The sequence below is a fragment of the Episyrphus balteatus genome, chromosome 1 (genome assembly GCF_945859705.1).
Source record: "Episyrphus balteatus chromosome 1, idEpiBalt1.1, whole genome shotgun sequence".
NCBI lineage: Eukaryota > Metazoa > Arthropoda > Insecta > Diptera > Syrphidae > Episyrphus > Episyrphus balteatus.
The window spans coordinates 29,813,074-29,830,344 of record NC_079134.1 but is presented as its reverse complement, the minus strand read 5'-3'; the positions used below and the strand labels follow the sequence as shown (position 1 = coordinate 29,830,344).

General features: G+C 31.4%; 2 protein-coding genes across 4 annotated transcripts in view; both read right to left on the bottom strand.

Moving 5' to 3' along the window:
* LOC129905602 (uncharacterized) overlaps positions 1–17,271 on the bottom strand; it is a 494,765-nt gene that overhangs the window by 149,883 nt on the left and 327,611 nt on the right. Inside the window, exon 1 of one of the 2 annotated variants that reach the window (XM_055981128.1) lies at positions 5,928–5,933. The exons of the other annotated variant lie outside the window; for it this stretch is intronic. The gene's annotated coding sequence lies outside the window, so the exon portion shown is untranslated. Of the gene's footprint in view, positions 1–5,927; positions 5,934–17,271 lie in introns of those variants that run through there. 2 annotated transcript variants of the gene reach the window in all.
* On the bottom strand, positions 2,167–16,700 carry LOC129905599 (uncharacterized). Of its 2 annotated transcripts, none has more exons than XM_055981117.1 (6): positions 16,160–16,694; positions 9,104–9,241; positions 6,770–9,024; positions 6,546–6,707; positions 2,481–2,579; positions 2,167–2,407 (listed from the first exon to the last, which is right to left on the bottom strand). In XM_055981117.1, exons 1-6 carry the CDS (start codon positions 16,343–16,345, stop codon positions 2,401–2,403), a joined length of 2,847 nt encoding a protein of 948 aa, XP_055837092.1. In that variant the 5' UTR covers positions 16,346–16,694; the 3' UTR covers positions 2,167–2,400. The 2 variants fall into 2 exon arrangements, with proteins under 2 accessions (XP_055837092.1, XP_055837091.1); XM_055981116.1 differs by lacking the exon at positions 2,167–2,407 and adding an exon at positions 2,697–2,881 and having other exon boundaries at positions 16,160–16,700.

Here is a 17,271-nt window from a genome sequence, read left to right as displayed (position 1 = left end):
TCAATTCATTTTTTGAATTTACATTGAAAAAATTGTTTTGAAGTGTAATTCGGCCTTCCGAATCAAGTGCCGCTATTCCATCAACAATGTCCAATAACTGCATAAATTACAATAAATTGGTTAATGTTCATTACAATAAAAACCAGTTTTTTTTCGGTTTAAATGTATTTTCAAACAGGTTCTATTTTTTTAAAAAGTACACTCAGCGAAGCGGGTGGGGGTTAGCTAGTAAAATATAAAAAAAATTTTTAACGGGAAATTTTGAATGTAATCTTTTAAAGGAACTATTTTCCAACCAGAATCAACAAACATTTTAAAAATAGATGATTTAACTCGAGAGAAAAAAAATTTTATGTATGAGTTAAAAATTTCCCATACAAATTTGTATGGGGAAAGTATGACCTTAGAGGCACGGGTTAATGACCCCCAAAAAATTTTTTTTTGCTAAATTCCCCGTATTTAGGCCCTAAACTTTCGATCTGGGGGGTGTCACCCCCGAAAACATCACTTTGGGAAATAACGGACACCCTAAGCTAGAGTGACCGCAACTCCCATAGAAAAAAATTTTTGTCGAATTTTTTTCGGAGGAACCCCATAAAATGTTTCGCCTTTGCAGATTTTTAGATAGCCAAAATTTCAGCACGATTGGATAAGTCTAAATGGTGCCGACACTCGCTCAAAGTATCAAAAGTCTCTGTTTTTTCACTGTTTTTCGAAGAAAATTAGCTCTAGCTCCCAAACAGATGGGGTTATTTTCACTTTTTATATATTAAATTAAAGGTAGTGTTGTTACACATAATTCAGTTTAGTTTTACTAAAAAAAAAAGATATTGTCATCAATTTAAATTTTCAGTACTTACCTAAAAAAGAGCTGAAGTGCAAACTCGATTTAAAATGAAATTTTTTTTTAACTGTTAAAAAAAACGTGCTTTAGATTTTCTAAAAAAACAAAACTCTGAGTCATGTCAAAAAAATCAGAGTTTCTCGGGTTTTCATTTTACATCGAACACCACAGAGCTTTAGTTCCATCAGCTGATTACTGTTTTGAAATTTTTTATTTTGTCTAGTTTCTTATTTCATGAATTTCTTGAAAAATCTCACATTTACCACAGAAATCTTGTATCCACAAACGACAAATCACTTTTCGAACTCCAAACAATTTTTTTTTCTTAGATGACAAAAGCTGATTTGGTTTTAATAACTCTGAATTCCGCGCTCTGACAAAATACCCAGAGTTGTTCAGGATGCGTTCAGAGCGAACATCGAACAAAGAGGAAATAGCTCTGGTTGAAAAAGGAGCTACAAAAAGCGCCTGACGACGAATTCGGAGCTACCCAGAGTGCCCTAGAGCTTACAACGAACAAACCTACTATCTTTCTCAACGTGCTATTTAAGAAGATAAATCGAAATTCTATTTCAAAATTTTGACAGATGACGCAAATCAGAAAAAGTGTTCATATATTCAAAGTAAATTACATGCGCAAATAGTTTCTCTGACATTCACATTAGTCTAATCGCAAATGTAAACAAAGCAACCATGCAAATATGACAGCACCCTTATTCAAAGGCCTGTGACACTAATGAAATTAAAAGGTTTATTGATTAGAGATATCCTGGATATGACTCACTTGGGTGAAATCATAAATGAATTGAAGGGTCTTTTGGAAAGGTGGTATTCAAATGGTATCAAGGTATCTGAGTACATTAATCGAATGTTGGCGAATATTTGATTTCTTTCACTCAACAATTGTATGTTCTGCAAAAATACGGGGTGAATCTGGATATCCTATGCTGTCACATTTAAAATTTTTTATTAGTAGAAATGTAGAAAAGTCGATTCAGATTAGTTTAGAAATAACACAAGTTGCACTTAAGTCCAAATAAGGCTAGCAAAATCGTTTGTTGTGCAAAAGGTACATAATATTTGATGAAATTACAACATTCCAGATCCAGAGGTGAAGTTGGAAAAAACCTTGCAATCAATCGAGAGAAGAGATGAACCAATGGAATTCGACACGGCAAATACATATGTATATCGTTTACCAGGATGCACAGCCTGGTGTAGAATGAGTAAAATGTCAGCAATTATATAAAAAAATAAAAAAAAAAACAACAAATATGTACTTGAATTCATTTAAAATTTTCAAATTTTTAATTTCTATTTAATTTTTAGAATAGTTCATTTTTATCCATAACAAACCGTTAAATTTAAGTCTAATTTATAACACGTTAAAATCTAACTTAAAATATTTCAAAAATAATAAAATTAAAATTTGAACTTAATTAAACTATGTATGACTTCTATTGTACTACGAGATGATGAATTTCATAATAATTTACAAGTATGATTTATGTTTATCATACAACTATGCACAGCAAAATTGTTGTTGTTTTTCTTTATCATGTTCTGTAAATAAATAAAAATAATTAAATTATAAATATTAAATTCAAAGTTATATAGTAATATTTTTTACACAAACCTTGATCTCATAGATCGACCTGCTGTTCCAGACAGTGGTGGTCCTTTGTAATATTTAGACAGTGTTTTACTTTTTCTTGCTGGTCTAAAGGTTCCCGTTCTAAAAAAAATAAAATACAATATTTTAGATAATAGAATTAAAAAACATAAAATATTTAAATTTAAAACACCTAAAATATGGTAGGATCGAAATATAATTAGCTGAAAATAAACTTACAATCATTTTTAAAATTACTTATCCCAAAATTACATGTGCAGAGTGTGTATTTGATACTTGGTTGATTGTCTGAAATTATTTCAAAACTACATGTGCAAATTGTTTTCTTGATTTCTGATTGATTTCTTGAATTTTTGAGGTCTTGATCTTGATTTCTTGATAATTTGTCGCTTGTGACAAAATTTCTAGTGAAAGCAATGGAGATTAGTATAAATTCAACAACATTTAAAGAATAAGTATTTTGGAAGGAACACAGGTGAATTTTCACAAAGTTCAGACAAGTTTGTTTCATGAACCAAAAAAAGCTGTTTAAGAAGAAACTCGTGAAAATTCACCTATAGGAATATAAAAATGTTCAATTCAATGAAAAAATATTATTTTTTCGTCGATATATTTGGAACCATTGAAGAAACATTAAAGGATTTTTAAACGATAAGTTATGCTATTAGGAAAATGATGTCAATTATAAAATAGAAACACGACAAAGTTTCACGCAGTTGTGTTAAAAATTTAAATTTTTTTATACAAAATATTAAGAGAAAAAAATAAAATTAGTTCTTCGAAAGAAAAACAGCGAGCTCCGAAAAAAGGATGCAATTTGATTTCTTTTACGAAAATGGATTTTAAGAAAACAATTTTTTTTTGGAAATAATTTATTTTGAAAAAAAAAATTAATAAATTTGGTATTCTATTTTGTTGTAATTATAAGTTAAAACAAAGATACACTGCTGCTCATCTGAATAGGTTCACATTTTAGTTCATCTTACTTTTAGCCTGCCTTGGTATTTAATGCAATGGCACATCTTTTTTATATATGTAAGGAGAGAACATCTTTATGCGCTTAGTTTAGGAGAAAAAATTCGACTTTCACGACATGCTTTTTTTTTTATTGGAGGCGAGTTTCTTTTCGTGGTTTGTAAAGTGGTAATTTTTTGATGTTTTGTTCTTCTCAATTGTTTACCACTTCTGTTGTGACTGAGTTACATCGACTTTTAATGTTGTTTCTATACCCTTGGATATTGCGCAAAGAACTGCTTACTAAATTTTAACTTGTGTTTGTTTTTGTCCCAATGCATCGTTAGTTTCGGCCTAATTCAAAGACTTCTTTTATTTTCCCCATTTTTTTTCGCGCCTAAGGATTTTTCACGACCAGTTTTCATCCTTACACGTTATAAGCAATCAGATTTATTGACAGACACAATTTTGAGTCCAACTGACCCATGCAACTCATAATTTATTAACATTTTTGCTTTTGAACCTATTCACATGAGCCAAAAAATATGCTTGATTTTATGACTAGATTTGGTCTAGCTACCGTGTGAGAAGAACGGTAGGCCCTAGGACATTTTTTTTTCTCCTAAATTAAGCGCATAAAGATGTTCTCTCGTTACATATATAAAAAAGATGTGCCGTTGCATTAAATACCAAGACAGGCTTAAAGTAAGATGAACTAAAATGTGAACCTATTCAGATGAGCGGCAGTGTATATAATAATAATTATTATTAACGTATAATCAAAATTGCAAAAAAAAATTAAAAGTAGGAACCATTTTCGAAATTTTTGATTTTTAAGTCCAAAAATATACTTTTTCAAAATTTTAATTTATGCTAAGTCAAAATATTTAAAAATTTTAAATAAAAAAAAACATTCTATAGGAAGTACCGTTAATAACGATTTTAAAGAAAAAAAAAACTTTTTTTTATTAAAAAGATTGACCTTGTCTAAAAGCTAATATATGTACTTCATTTTTTTTTATCAATATCGTAGGAGCCGTTTTTAAAAAATTTCAACTTTTTTCCAAACTTCACCGTTACTTTTGGTCAAAAAAATTGATTCCACAAAACCCTAAGTACACTATCCCTAAACAACTTAATACCAAGTTCAAGTGGATCGACCCATCCGTTGAGGCTGTAGCTGTTTATATTGACAGACAGACATCCTGAAAAACTGGCAGATAAACAGACAGACATGCTTGTGAAACTCAGTTTTTTTTTACAAACGCATAACTTGATCGTACCTAATATTCCTTGGTAAGAGCATAAACTGGCGTTACGACAATAACAATTTTCTTCCAAAAATACGCCATAAACATAAGGCCGATTTCTTGACAAAGTTCCAGCTCTTGAAACTCGGTTAAAGAAAAAATTTAACTCAATTTGTTTTAATTCCATTTCTTCGCCAAGTTTTAAGGTCTTAAAACTTGAATTTAGAATTCTGTTTGAGTTAGAACATTGTTATTTTATTCATTTGTTCTTATGAAGAAAAATATAATAATAAGCAAAAAAGTAATTCACATGTTTATAACCACCTTTTTTGTAAATTTTTTATGTTACTGTTTTGTTGCAATTTTGACTTTAATAACTTTTTTTAAAGTTCCTAAAGACGTTTGTATAGAATTTATGTACGGATAATTGCCAAACCGATCCAACAATTCAATTAGTTCACTGAGGAATAACGAAACTCTCTAAATAAAGAAGATTGGTTTTATAATACAAATTCTATATACTACTGAAATCAGTAAATTAAAAGAATAAGCATTGGACTTGTTAAATTATTGATTTAATATAGCTTTTTATGGCCTTTAGTCCAAAGTCCAAACAAAAAATTGGTGTTTCGTCCCGGTGGAGCTCACTTGGAATCATCAGTTAAGAGAACTGATGATTCCAAGTGAGCTCCACCGGGACGAAACGACGTGAGACACCTTGTCAATACGCAATTTTTGTTTATATTCAGCTCAACTTACATAGATTTTTAAACAAAAACCTATAGCAAAATTTTGCTATATCATGGAAATGATTATATTGTGGAAACACCATTAAAAAGGACCAACACAAAAATGAGCTTGGAAACGTTTTGATTTGATTAATTAATATTAATCTATTATTTCATGACGTTATTTAAAAGTGTTTTTAAAAGATGTACTTAAAGTGAATAAAATAACTTTTCTCATAAAGACTATTTTGAAAAAAAGGAAAAACAAATTGAAAATCTTCAATATTGTATACATTATTTTTTTTAGCAAAAATTAAAATAAAAAGGGAAATTCGGCAGCATATCTCTGCCAATTTTTTTTATTATCTCTGTGAGTCGATTGGCTTACAAAATATTTCAGAGTTTGATACTTCAGATGAATCCCGTTTTTTGAGCTAATTGAACGATGAAGATACTAACGACAGATTAAGAGTCTATGGAAATTTAAAGTTAAAATTAATTTCAGTTGTAAATAGAATTGATAGTTAAACATCAAAGAATTGAAGATGTTGTAGACTTTGCACATTTGGGATCCATTACAAACTCGCCTTAAACCTAAAACGAGGAATTATACTTGGCAAGATGTTTCTTCGAGCTAAAAGTGCTTTATGCTTAAGCAGTAAAGAATGAAATAAGCTCTTTATAAGGCTTTATGTAATTATCTCGGTCTTGCAGAGTGGAGCGAAGATATGAAACATCAGCGCATAAAAACTTCTGGGAAGAACCCATTTAAGGTGCCGCAGTCAAGTGAAGAACACCCTCAACCAACTTCATGTGCGCAACTCTAGTCAGCAAGCTGGGGATCGAGTTGGCTAGAGACATTGAGTCCGAGATTAAGCACGAAGTATCAAGAAAGAGACAATCGTTGAAAGTGAAATGTTTTTTTTTTTTTAATTTTGGTTATTCGCATAGGAAAATACTCTCAAATTCTCAATGCCATTAATGATTGAGAAATCCAAACGATATAGATCTAGTTTGTAAATCCTTATTTTGCAAACTATTAAGACAAAATTTGAAGTTGAGTGATCCAAAACGGAAATTCTTACAAATCTCGATCTGTGAAAAATAAAAAAATTCTAGATATTATTTCTACTTACGTCTCTTTCGGTGCTTCTTCCTCCTTCGGGATAACTTTCCGCTTCGTTGAAGAACGAGTAGATTTAATTATTTCCGTTTTAATTGTAGTTTTACTAGCAACAAAATTTCTTTGAGGTTTTTTAGGCGTTCCTGCGCTTTCATTTGTCTTCACTTCATCAGATCTATAATAAAAATAATTTATACAAAAACTGTCCTTACTAAAAGCAACCAAAATAAGACTTACTCTAATTCTTCCTTTTTAATATCAATTTCATTATCTTCCGATTTAATCTCAATTGCTGGCAGTTCAATACTACTAGCTTCTTTTTCTTCTTCCTCTTTCTCAGGCGATTCAACTTCACTTGGTTTTGACTCATCATTTTTAGTTTCAATCGATGAATCCTCTACCACAGATGTTGTCGCTTTTAAAGAAGACTCTTCTAATGGCTCATCCACTGCAGTTGCAGTTTGTTGTTCTTCGTCAATAGAAGGTTCCATTTCCTTTGATGGTTCTTCATCAACATGAAGTTGTTCCATTTCATCATCGCTTATATAATAAGTGCCAAGAATTTTGTATTCATTTTTCTTCAAAGATTTAGGACGAGTGACTATGGGCGTCTTTTTCGGAGATTTCTTTTTCTCCGGTAAAGATTCTTCTTTTTTTTCTTTAGCAGATTCTTCTTCCACATAAACTACAACATCGTCTTCATTTTTCTTTTCTTTATCTTCTTCTTTTTTAGCAATCTCAGCACTCTGCTCGCCAGATTCAGCAGATTCAGATGTTTGAATTTGTGCGCCATTTTTATCTTTCGATATTCTGCTACCGAACTTCCAATATTTGGCGGGTTTTGGAGCTTTTGAATCTTTTATCACAATTTTTGTTGTCGAGTCAGCATCTGCTACTGTGGTATATGCGAGTTTTGAGGGTTCTTTAACTTGGACATAACTTGGAGTCCTTGATACTACTTTTACTTTCTTAAGCGGTGGTAAGGTTGAACCTTCTTTTAGCTTGACAAAGCCACGTACCGGTTGGGCTTTTTCTGGACTTATATAATCTGATGAACTGCGTTGAACCACTTTCATAGAAGTAGATGGATTTGAATGTGCTGCAGGTGGATTTTTGATACGAGCATGAACCGTAGAAGAAGCATGATCTTTCTTTACGGATTCTAGGGTTAAACCCTTATTCACTCCAGATTTGGATGATGTTCCCGGTCGTGAATCATGAGTTTCTCGAGTTTTCTGTGTTAGCACAACATTGTGATATGGTTCATTCACATGGAAGCCTTCGTCCACTATCATAATGTCATCTACCATTTCTACGTTCTTAGCACAATTCAAACTTTGTTTCCGTTTACTTCGGTGCATACGCATCATAGCCTCTCGCTGACGATTGAGCTTCGCCAGCATCGCTTCATTGCTATTCGAGTTCTCTCCAACTCCCGGATACACTGCTGGATCAAGTTGAACTCCAAAGTTAGGAATTTCTTCATTGGCAGAGATTGTCTTCAACGATTGATCATCGTCACTTTCATCCGAAACAACTATAACAGGAGGAGTGTATCCTGGACGAGAGTGAAACTTCTTGCGGTTCACATAACTTTTTATATGGCTTTTTTTTCGTTGAAGTTTGTTGGGGTCTTCTTTTTCGGCAGCAGGAACAGTGATTATTTGGACTGATGTCTCAGCCGGCAGTTTGTATGACATGGTTGTTGGTGGAACGTCCAGCGTTTCTGGTGGAATAGTTATGTGATAGGTTTGTTGTTGCATAGTAACTGGAAGAGGTGCTAAGAGTGGACCAAGAATTTGTATGAGATCTGTATCTTGGAGAAGATTTGGATCCACAATGATATCATTGAAATTGGTATCTTTGAGACGTTGTATTTGAATGTCAAGTGTTTGACTGTTGTAAGGCCATTTCAAGGCTTTCAGAATCAACTTTAAGAGATCTACGTCTTTGATAATACTGCCAAGTGGCATACCATGTCCCATGGCTTGTGGATTTCCTGTGACCACAGGATGAATTTCAACATTTTGTGGTATAACAGGAGCTTCAGATATGTGCCTTAGTGGAGAAGTTGGATTAATTTTGGGTTCAATTGGTAACATCTTCTTTTTTGGAGGATTTTCTAATGTAACCGTTGTAGTGTTACTGTATGGAGGAGGAGGAGCAGGAGTAGGAATTTGAACAATTTGATTACCCTCTAGTGGGTTTGGAATTGCCTTTCGCTTTTTAGGCATTCGATGGACAATTGTAACTGGAACTTGAGTAATTGGACTGCTAGTTACAGCATTACGATTTATATGATCAGGTGTAAATGCCATTCCTATCGAGTCTCTCTTGCTTTGAGCTACTTGTAATTTTTTCTTAATGTCCTTTGTCAAAGGATCTGACATCGAAACATTAACCACCACTTCCTCTGGTTGGTTTTCCAATTTTCTTGGTGGCGGTATGACAAAGTTGCCAGTTTTATAATTGTCTTGTATTGTAACAACTTGCTATATTTAGAAATGAGATAAATGGAAAAGAAAAATGGTTATTAAGTTTCTTGTTTTGTTTTATAAAATAATAACTTACTTCAGGAGATCTATTTGTAAGAAAGTCTTTAAAAAGTTTCTCACTACGTTTGGCAACAACTTGAAGAAATTCAATGGCCATAATTTTGTCAAAACATTTTTTGCATATTGACTTTGGCAGTGGGTCATCTTCTGAAAGCTAAAGAAAATTTTCAAGATTAGAATAAATTTAAATTCATTATCTACATTTTTATTTAAATGAGTTTCGTATATTTATACTGTATGCAAAAATTATCTTCAAGTAAAGTGGCTTCACTTAAATAAGTTTTAAGGACGGGGAAAAAAAACGTAAAAAAATTAAAAATGTAATCTATAGAATATCTATAGAGTATTCCTTGGATATGTTAGCCAGTTAAACACAATGGCGGAGCTGAAAAGCGCATAACACGAAGCAAGTTAGTTGTCTTGGGAAAATTTAGTTAGACGTCTAAAAGAAGTCCATTTTTTCAATAAAATACCTAAGTTGGAAAGAAGAAAAGATAACCCATGAGAGACCCGATACTTAGCAAACTTTTTAGATGCTAACGTTTCTAAATCAGTTAGGCTGCTATCTTCCATCAATTCCATTAGGTATTGTAATAGTTGAAGAACAACAAACAACTTGAAGGTGCAACCACCAAGTCTTATGGCTAGAGTTAAAGCTGTTTCCAATATAAGTTGTTTTAAACGTTTTCTTTCAGAAAATGGTGTTGACTAAATATTTAGTCACTAATATTATCTGAACATGCGGTATCCCATCTTTAATTATTTTTTTTTTTTTTTCAGAGACAGAAATAGTTTTTTAAGCCCCGTTGAACTTATTTTGACGTAACGGACCACTATGGTCCGTTCTTTTATTGAACAATGTTAACTATTGTTGTTATGTCAAAAAAATCGTTGTATTTGTTTTTGTTACATTTTGTTACAAAATGTTAACTTTGATTTAGGAACGACTAAATGTTACATTTTGTTGATCTGTCAAAAGAAAAATTTTTGAGATTAATTTTATGAATGAATAAACAAGAAAAAATTAATTTGGTACTGAAATAATTCTTTTTAATTGAATTCTAAGCAAATTGAAACAAAAATATGCATTCAATAATTTCAAATATGGAAACAAACAAGAAATTCTCTTCTCACATCATCCCCTCTCTTCCCCATTTAGTTGTGTTTGACAGATTAACATTGAAACTCAAGTCCAGAAGCTGAGTTGGAAAAAGTAACAAAATGTAACTATTTGACACTTCAACACTGGATTTAGGAACGATGTTGTGACGTCACGATGTTACACTTTGTAACTTTTTTCTCATTTAGGAACGATGAAAGTTAACTATTGTTAACAATAGTTAACATCGTCGAATAAAAGAACGCATCATAGCTGGAGTGTTACTTCAATTGTGGTGCTAAGATGCACTTGCTGATGCTCTCCAATAACCTTAACAAAAACTAAAAAATCTTTCAACCGGCATTAAAAACCTCTCTCATACTCTTATAAGATGTAAATTTTTGCTACAGTCAAACCCGCTTAGGAGAAACAGCAAAATGTCACAATTAATCTTTCATTTAAGCGGGTTTTTCACTTAAAAGAACCCCGTTTAAGTAAAAAAAAAGATTTTTTTGGTATGACAAAAGTGTTTCAGATAAGCGGGTTTTATTGTACCAAAATTTTAGAAAAAAATACATAGGTCTGTTCCACACTCTCAGACTTCCGAATTTAGTCATATTTGGTTATTGTTGGTCTGAGTCTGTTGTCAAATTCAAAAATTGTGCTTTATGCCTGATTTACAATATTGCGAGACGACGAGACGAGAGCGAGACGAGATTTTTTCTTGGTCATTTAAATCTTAAGCCATTTGGAAATGTTAAGATTTTTTTTGGGTTTTTGTCTATTTTTGACAGGAAATAGAAGAATGTGTGTAAAAAGAAGGAAATTATTTGGCCAAACATCGAAAACTAGATATCAATTTTACTCTCGCAACGCTCTCGTCTCGTCGTCTCGCATTATTGTGAATGAGGCATTATTCAAAAAAAAAAGAGCGCTCACATGGGAGGGATTACAAAGTTCAAAAGGCTGGCAAATTTAGGCCGAAACATAAAAATTTAAAATTCTGTGGCCACAAGAAATAGCCGTCGAATTAAAAGAAAAATAAATCAGTGATTTAAGATGCTTTTATTTTTAGTTTACTTTAAAGCCTGGTACTCTGTTCGAGCTAATTTTTAGCCGAGATAAAATTCCCATACAAGTTATCGATAATTTGCTCTATCTGCTTTACAACACGTAAGGAGTTGGTGAGCTTTTTTAGACATACATTGAGTGTCCAAAGAAACGTTACTGATATCCTCAAACAGCATACGGTTCTAATCAGCCCTAGAATTGATCCAGTTTTTTTTTATGCTAAATAATGCACGAGGCAATAGTGCTAGAATTGTTTCAGAATATCTTCAAAACGTTGGTATACCAACTTTGGATTGATCACATACAAATCTGGATTTAAATTCAATACAACATGCCTGGGAACTACTGAAGGGATATGTTCGGACCTGGAATATACCTCAAGACAATCTTAATCAGTTGAAAACTATAGTGACAGAAGAATCGAAAAATGTTTTACAACAAGACGTTCAAAACTTAGGTAATTCGTGGAATGAACAGACGACTTCAAGTTGTCATATGTGCTAGAAGAGGTAATATACCAATCATTGAATACAATATTATTGGAAATACATAACTGTAATTTGAATGAAATTTGTTTCTATTTTTTTTCTTCTTTATTCTGAAAAAAAACCAAAAAGTTTCTATAATAGGCATCAGTTTTCAAAGGTTGAGATGTTAAATTTTTTTTTTATCTTTTTTCTTTTGGTTGATATTATTGTTGTTGTCAAATATTTTTTCGACTTGACATACAGTAAACAAACACAAAAAATAAAAACCATAATAAAGCCATTTAAAATAAGAATTAGGGGTATAACTACAAAAGTAAAGAGCAGTGCGTTAATTTTGAACAAGAATGTAGAATTGAAGTCTTCTATTTTCAAATTTTCAATATCAGCATTTTCCACTTATAGGTATAGGATTATCAACGTAGCTACACTAACTAGGTACGTAGCTAAACCACCACTTATACATAATGTACATCAAGATGGATAGAAGCCATAAGACGAAATGCAATTGTAAGTCCTTTTCTGCAATCTTTTAGGGAATGTTACAATTTATTAAGAAAATCCAAATATAAGAACCGAAGGGTCCCTTTTTCCTCCTTTCCTGCTCCCCAGTTCAACCAAATGCAGCCCTCAAGCGCCAAATGTCACTATTCCATTGAAAATATGCAATGCATTTGAATTTTCAAATGTAGAGATACCCACTATAGTCCATTGAAATGTTACATTAACCTTGCATTTTGGGTAGGACAAGATTTTTTTGTTTTGATCTGTAGGGGCGGTTAATGTGAGTATACAATCCAGTTTTCGGGGTTGAAAGCCCCCCCATTTGGCCCCCATCTTGGAAAAAGGGGTGTTAACTGTTTTTTATCGATATCTTGCGAACCGTAAGTCCCACAAAAAAAATGTCTGAAGGAATTTTGTAGATAATTTATTTCTCTACAATTTTGATTAAGGTACTTTTTTCTGTAAAATTGAAAATAAGAAAGTTATACTTGAAAGTAGATGTACATTTTCAAGAAAAAAATCTTTGAAAGGCCATAGCTTTTTTTCTACAACTTTTAGTGAAAAAATACTCATGACAGTTTTTAAAGATCATTTAATTTCCAACAATTTGATGTGCTCATTTTGCAGATTTCGTTTTTATAAAGCTGCTGCAATGGTTTTACAAAAAAAAGGTAACAAATTATTTTCGTACTTTTATATGTTTATTTTATTTTTTTTACTTCAATACAGACTGATTCAAAAAGATATGTAGGTTGGGTTGAAACAAGAAAAAAATCAAAGTACGGGGGGTCCATTCCGTACCGTTTAGTGAGGAGGGCAATTTTCAAAAAAAAATGTCTTACTTTTGAAAAAAATTTACTAAAAATCAACGGTTACACCCATTTCAACGTGTTATATTTTTTTGTAAAGCCGAAAACCTTTTCTTTTATATTATTTTTAATTAAACCTGTTTTATGGAATAGCTTTTCAAAAAATAATTTTCAAAATAAAAAAATACGAAAAAAATATTTTGAACTAATTTTTTTCAAAATTTTATATAATTAAGCACTAATTAAGTTTTCAAAATTCATTGCTGTAATGTGTTTTCAAACAACAACAGAAAACCGGATGCAAAAAAGTCTTGTCGTTTTCGAGAAATTAAAAAGAAAACCTGTTTTATGGAATAGTATTTTGTGAAGGAAAAATAAAAATAAATACAAACTATACAAAATTTATTGAATAATTACATACTTTTTTAAAGTAAAAACAAACAATAATGAGGTTAGTAGAAAAAAGTAGTTATGTTTTCTTTTTAATTTGAAACAAACAAACAAAAACAGAAAACCGGATGCAAAAAAGTCTTGTCGTTTTCGAGAAATTAAAAAGAAAACCTGTTTTATGGAATAGTATTTTGTGAAGGAAAAATAAAAATAAATACAAAATTTATTGAATAATTACATACTTTTTTAAAGTAAAAACAAACAATAATGGGGTTATTAGAAAAAAGTAGTTATGTTTTCTTTTTAATTTCTCGAAAACGACAAGACTTTTTTGCATCCGGTTTTCTGTTTTTGTTTGAAAACACATTACAGCAATGAATTTTGAAAACTTAATTAGTGCTTAATTATATAAAATTTTGAAAAAAATTAGTTCAAAATATTTTTTTCGTATTTTTTTTCAAAGTTTTTATTTTGAAAATAATTTTTTGAAAAGCTATTCCATAAAACAGGTTTAATTAAAAATAATATAAAAGAAAAGGTTTTCGGCTTTACAAAAAAATATAACACGTTGAAATGGGTGTAACCGTTGATTTTTAGTAAATTTTTTTCAAAAGTAAGACATTTTTTTTTGAAAATTGCCCTCCTCACTAAACGGTACGGAATGGACCCCCCGTACTTTGATTTTTTTCTTGTTTCAACCCAACCTAGATATCTTTTTGAATCAGTCTGTATTGAAGTAAAAAAAATAAAATAAACATATAAAAGTACGAAAATAATTTGTTACCTTTTTTTTGTAAAACCATTGCAGCAGCTTTATAAAAACGAAATCTGCAAAATGAGCACATCAAATTGTTGGAAATTAAATGATCTTTAAAAACTGTCATGAGTATTTTTTCACTAAAAGTTGTAGAAAAAAAGCTATGGCCTTTCAAAGATTTTTTTCTTGAAAATGTACATCTACTTTCAAGTATAACTTTCTTATTTTCAATTTTACAGAAAAAAGTACCTTAATCAAAATTGTAGAGAAATAAATTATCTACAAAATTCCTTCAGACATTTTTTTTGTGGGACTTACGGTTCGCAAGATATCGATAAAAAACAGTTAACACCCCTTTTTCCAAGATGGGGGCCAAATGGGGGGGCTTTCAACCCCGAAAACTGGATTGTATACTCACATTAACCTCCCCTATAGATCAAAACAAAAAAATCTTGTCCTACCCAAAATGCAAGGTTCGGTCAAATTTTTGTAACATTTCAATGGACTACTAACATTTTAATATACGAGTTTAATTCGTCAAATGTATTTGTGTGCATCAACAAAATTTATCAAAAACAAAAAATACACACAAATAATGGGCAATTTTATATGTGGATACTTTTTTGCTTCATTTAATTTTCAAGTTTTCAAATACATACTGAAGTATAATAATAATCTAGATAGGTTGGTATACGGAGTTGCTCCCCAAAACAGGCTTTGCAACTCTCTGCATCGTGCAAAAATAAAAAAAAAAAAAAACAAAAACTGCAGCGGACGGAACAAACTCGCATCCAGTAACTCTTAACCAGTACCTTAATATAATAAAAACAAAAACATTGGATTCTATGTATATGTAGGTATATTAACTTATTGCTTCCAAAGCAACCAAGTATAGAAAAAGGAATATGTACCTACGCAATAGGTAAATAGAATTTATATCAAAATCCAAACTCTCTTAAAATTTATATGAGATTAAAAATTTGGCGGTAAAGTAGATATAAAATCAAAACAAACCAACTTTCTCTCAGAGTTGTATATTGAACCAGCATGCACACAAAAAATTGGGGGTTGAAAAATGGTCAAAATAAAAAAGGGGCATGCCAGCGCCAAATGAACTCATGATATTTGGCATTGAACTTTATAATGCTTCAATGAAGTTTCAAGTATGGTTGGTGTCCATATCCATGCTTTCCAACCTGACATCATGACGTTCACAACCAACGACGACAACGACACCGAACCGGGGAAGGAAAATATACAATCAAAAGAGAAGATTCAAAAAATGCATTTTTTGCATAAAACTCGTTGGATTCAGATACTATTTATATGTAGGTATATTAGTATAATATCTATACAAAGAGGAGTGCAATGCTGCTGATGGTGGAGCAGCAGCCAGCAGCAGTCAGTCGCAGCAGCCCCATATTTTTATGAGTGCTCAGAGCAGAGCTCACGCGGTGCAACTTTTTGCTAGAGTGTGTCTGTTTGTATATTGACAACAAACACATACACAACCAAATTCTATCTAATAAAAGTAAAGCAATACAAAACATTTGTATAGGTTTAAGCAACATCCACTTTTACACGAAATAAAAAAGTATTTTTGGATCACGGTACCTACCTACTGAAAATGTAAGTTCTCCCCCTCTCTTCACCCACCCACCCCATACTTCTATCAGAAGACTAAAACTGATTTAGAGGAAGAAACAAAAAAATGTATTCAACTAGGAACTAGGTTACATTATTCGCGCGCACCACCCCAAAAAAAAAAAACCTAAACGAACCCCTCCCAATCGTTAAAAAAAGGTAGAAATGTATGAGGACATCCTTGTTACGTTTTGGAATAAGGATATCCTTGTTTCTAGAGAATCCATACTGTATTTTTATGACTTTGTTTCTTCCTATAAAAAATATAACATTTGGGGATTAGTAAGATACTCCACCTCAATTCTATACTCACTTCCAGATGGAGGAACTTTTCCAGAACCGATTTGAGGCCAATTTTTTTGAATATCCCAATACTTTGGTCCTCGGATCGGGGTTTTTTGCTTCTAGTATTGAAAGTACACACACGACAATAATGTTTAATAGAGTCGATGTTTAAGTCATTTTTAATAATTTTATTTTCTTCCATTATCGTTGTCATGTTGAATAGTATTTTTTTTTTGTATTTTTGTTTAGTTAAAGAAAAATGTGGAAAGTGTAATCAACAACAAAAAAGTTAACACTTTACATTTGTGTGGTTGTTTTTGTTGGTTTCATTTTAATAAACATATAACATTTTTCTATTATACTTAAAAATAGAACACACTCAAAATTAATGTTTATTTTGTTTTTCTTGAGTAGTTTTTTTCTAATTTTCTTTTATATGGCGAATATATTGTTTCCTGTGATAGAGCGAGCACCAGGCACAGGCAGATTTTTTCAACTTCGTTCTTGAGGAGATCACACAAAAAACTAACACACGAGTTTTTTTTGGATGGGAGCACTTAGTTCGCATGAAACGCATACGCATACAATTTTTCGTTTTGTGTGTTGATAAAATATTCAGCTCAGTATTCAGAAAAAAAAAAAAATCATTTTTATTAAACACTCATACATTCGTAATTGCTTCTACTTTCAAATTTCAGATGACTTGCTGAATAAATACATACAAACATGTGAGTTATTTTTTTTTTATTTTTGCTTTTTTCTGATGGTTTATTTTTTCAGCTCTTTGGTTGTTTCTGTTTGAATGTGTGTTGTTGGATGTATTCAAAATTATTTAAACACATCGATTTGGTGAATAAACAAAATGCAATAGAAATGAAATTTTTATTTTTTTGTTTATTGTTTTTGGGTTTTTGTTTTTAGCTTTGTAACTACTGTTCATGTTATTAATTTGTTCTTTTTGAAAAGATTATTTGACTTCTTTCTGTTGATTTATTACTTTGTTTACGTGTATGTCTAAGAATTTGAGTTACACTTACATTGGTGTAACGTTAACGTGTAACAAAATAGAGAACAAGAGAGCATATTCAGCAAAATGTTGTTATAGTGTGCGTACAAATGTGATGGTCCTCTCAAAACTCA

Bases quoted from the DNA above. Each gene is read 5' to 3' on its own strand.
- LOC129905599 (XM_055981116.1), bottom strand. From the start codon at position 16,345: ATGACAACGATAATGGAAGAAAATAAAATTATTAAAAATGACTTAAAC. The intron at 6,708-6,769 runs GTAAGTCTTATT...TTTTTATTATAG, and splicing joins ATTAAAAAGGAAGAATTAGA to ATCTGATGAAGTGAAGACAA. The intron at 2,882-6,545 runs GTAAGTAGAAAT...TGCTTTCACTAG, and splicing joins GAAGAAGCACCGAAAGAGAC to AAATTTTGTCACAAGCGACA.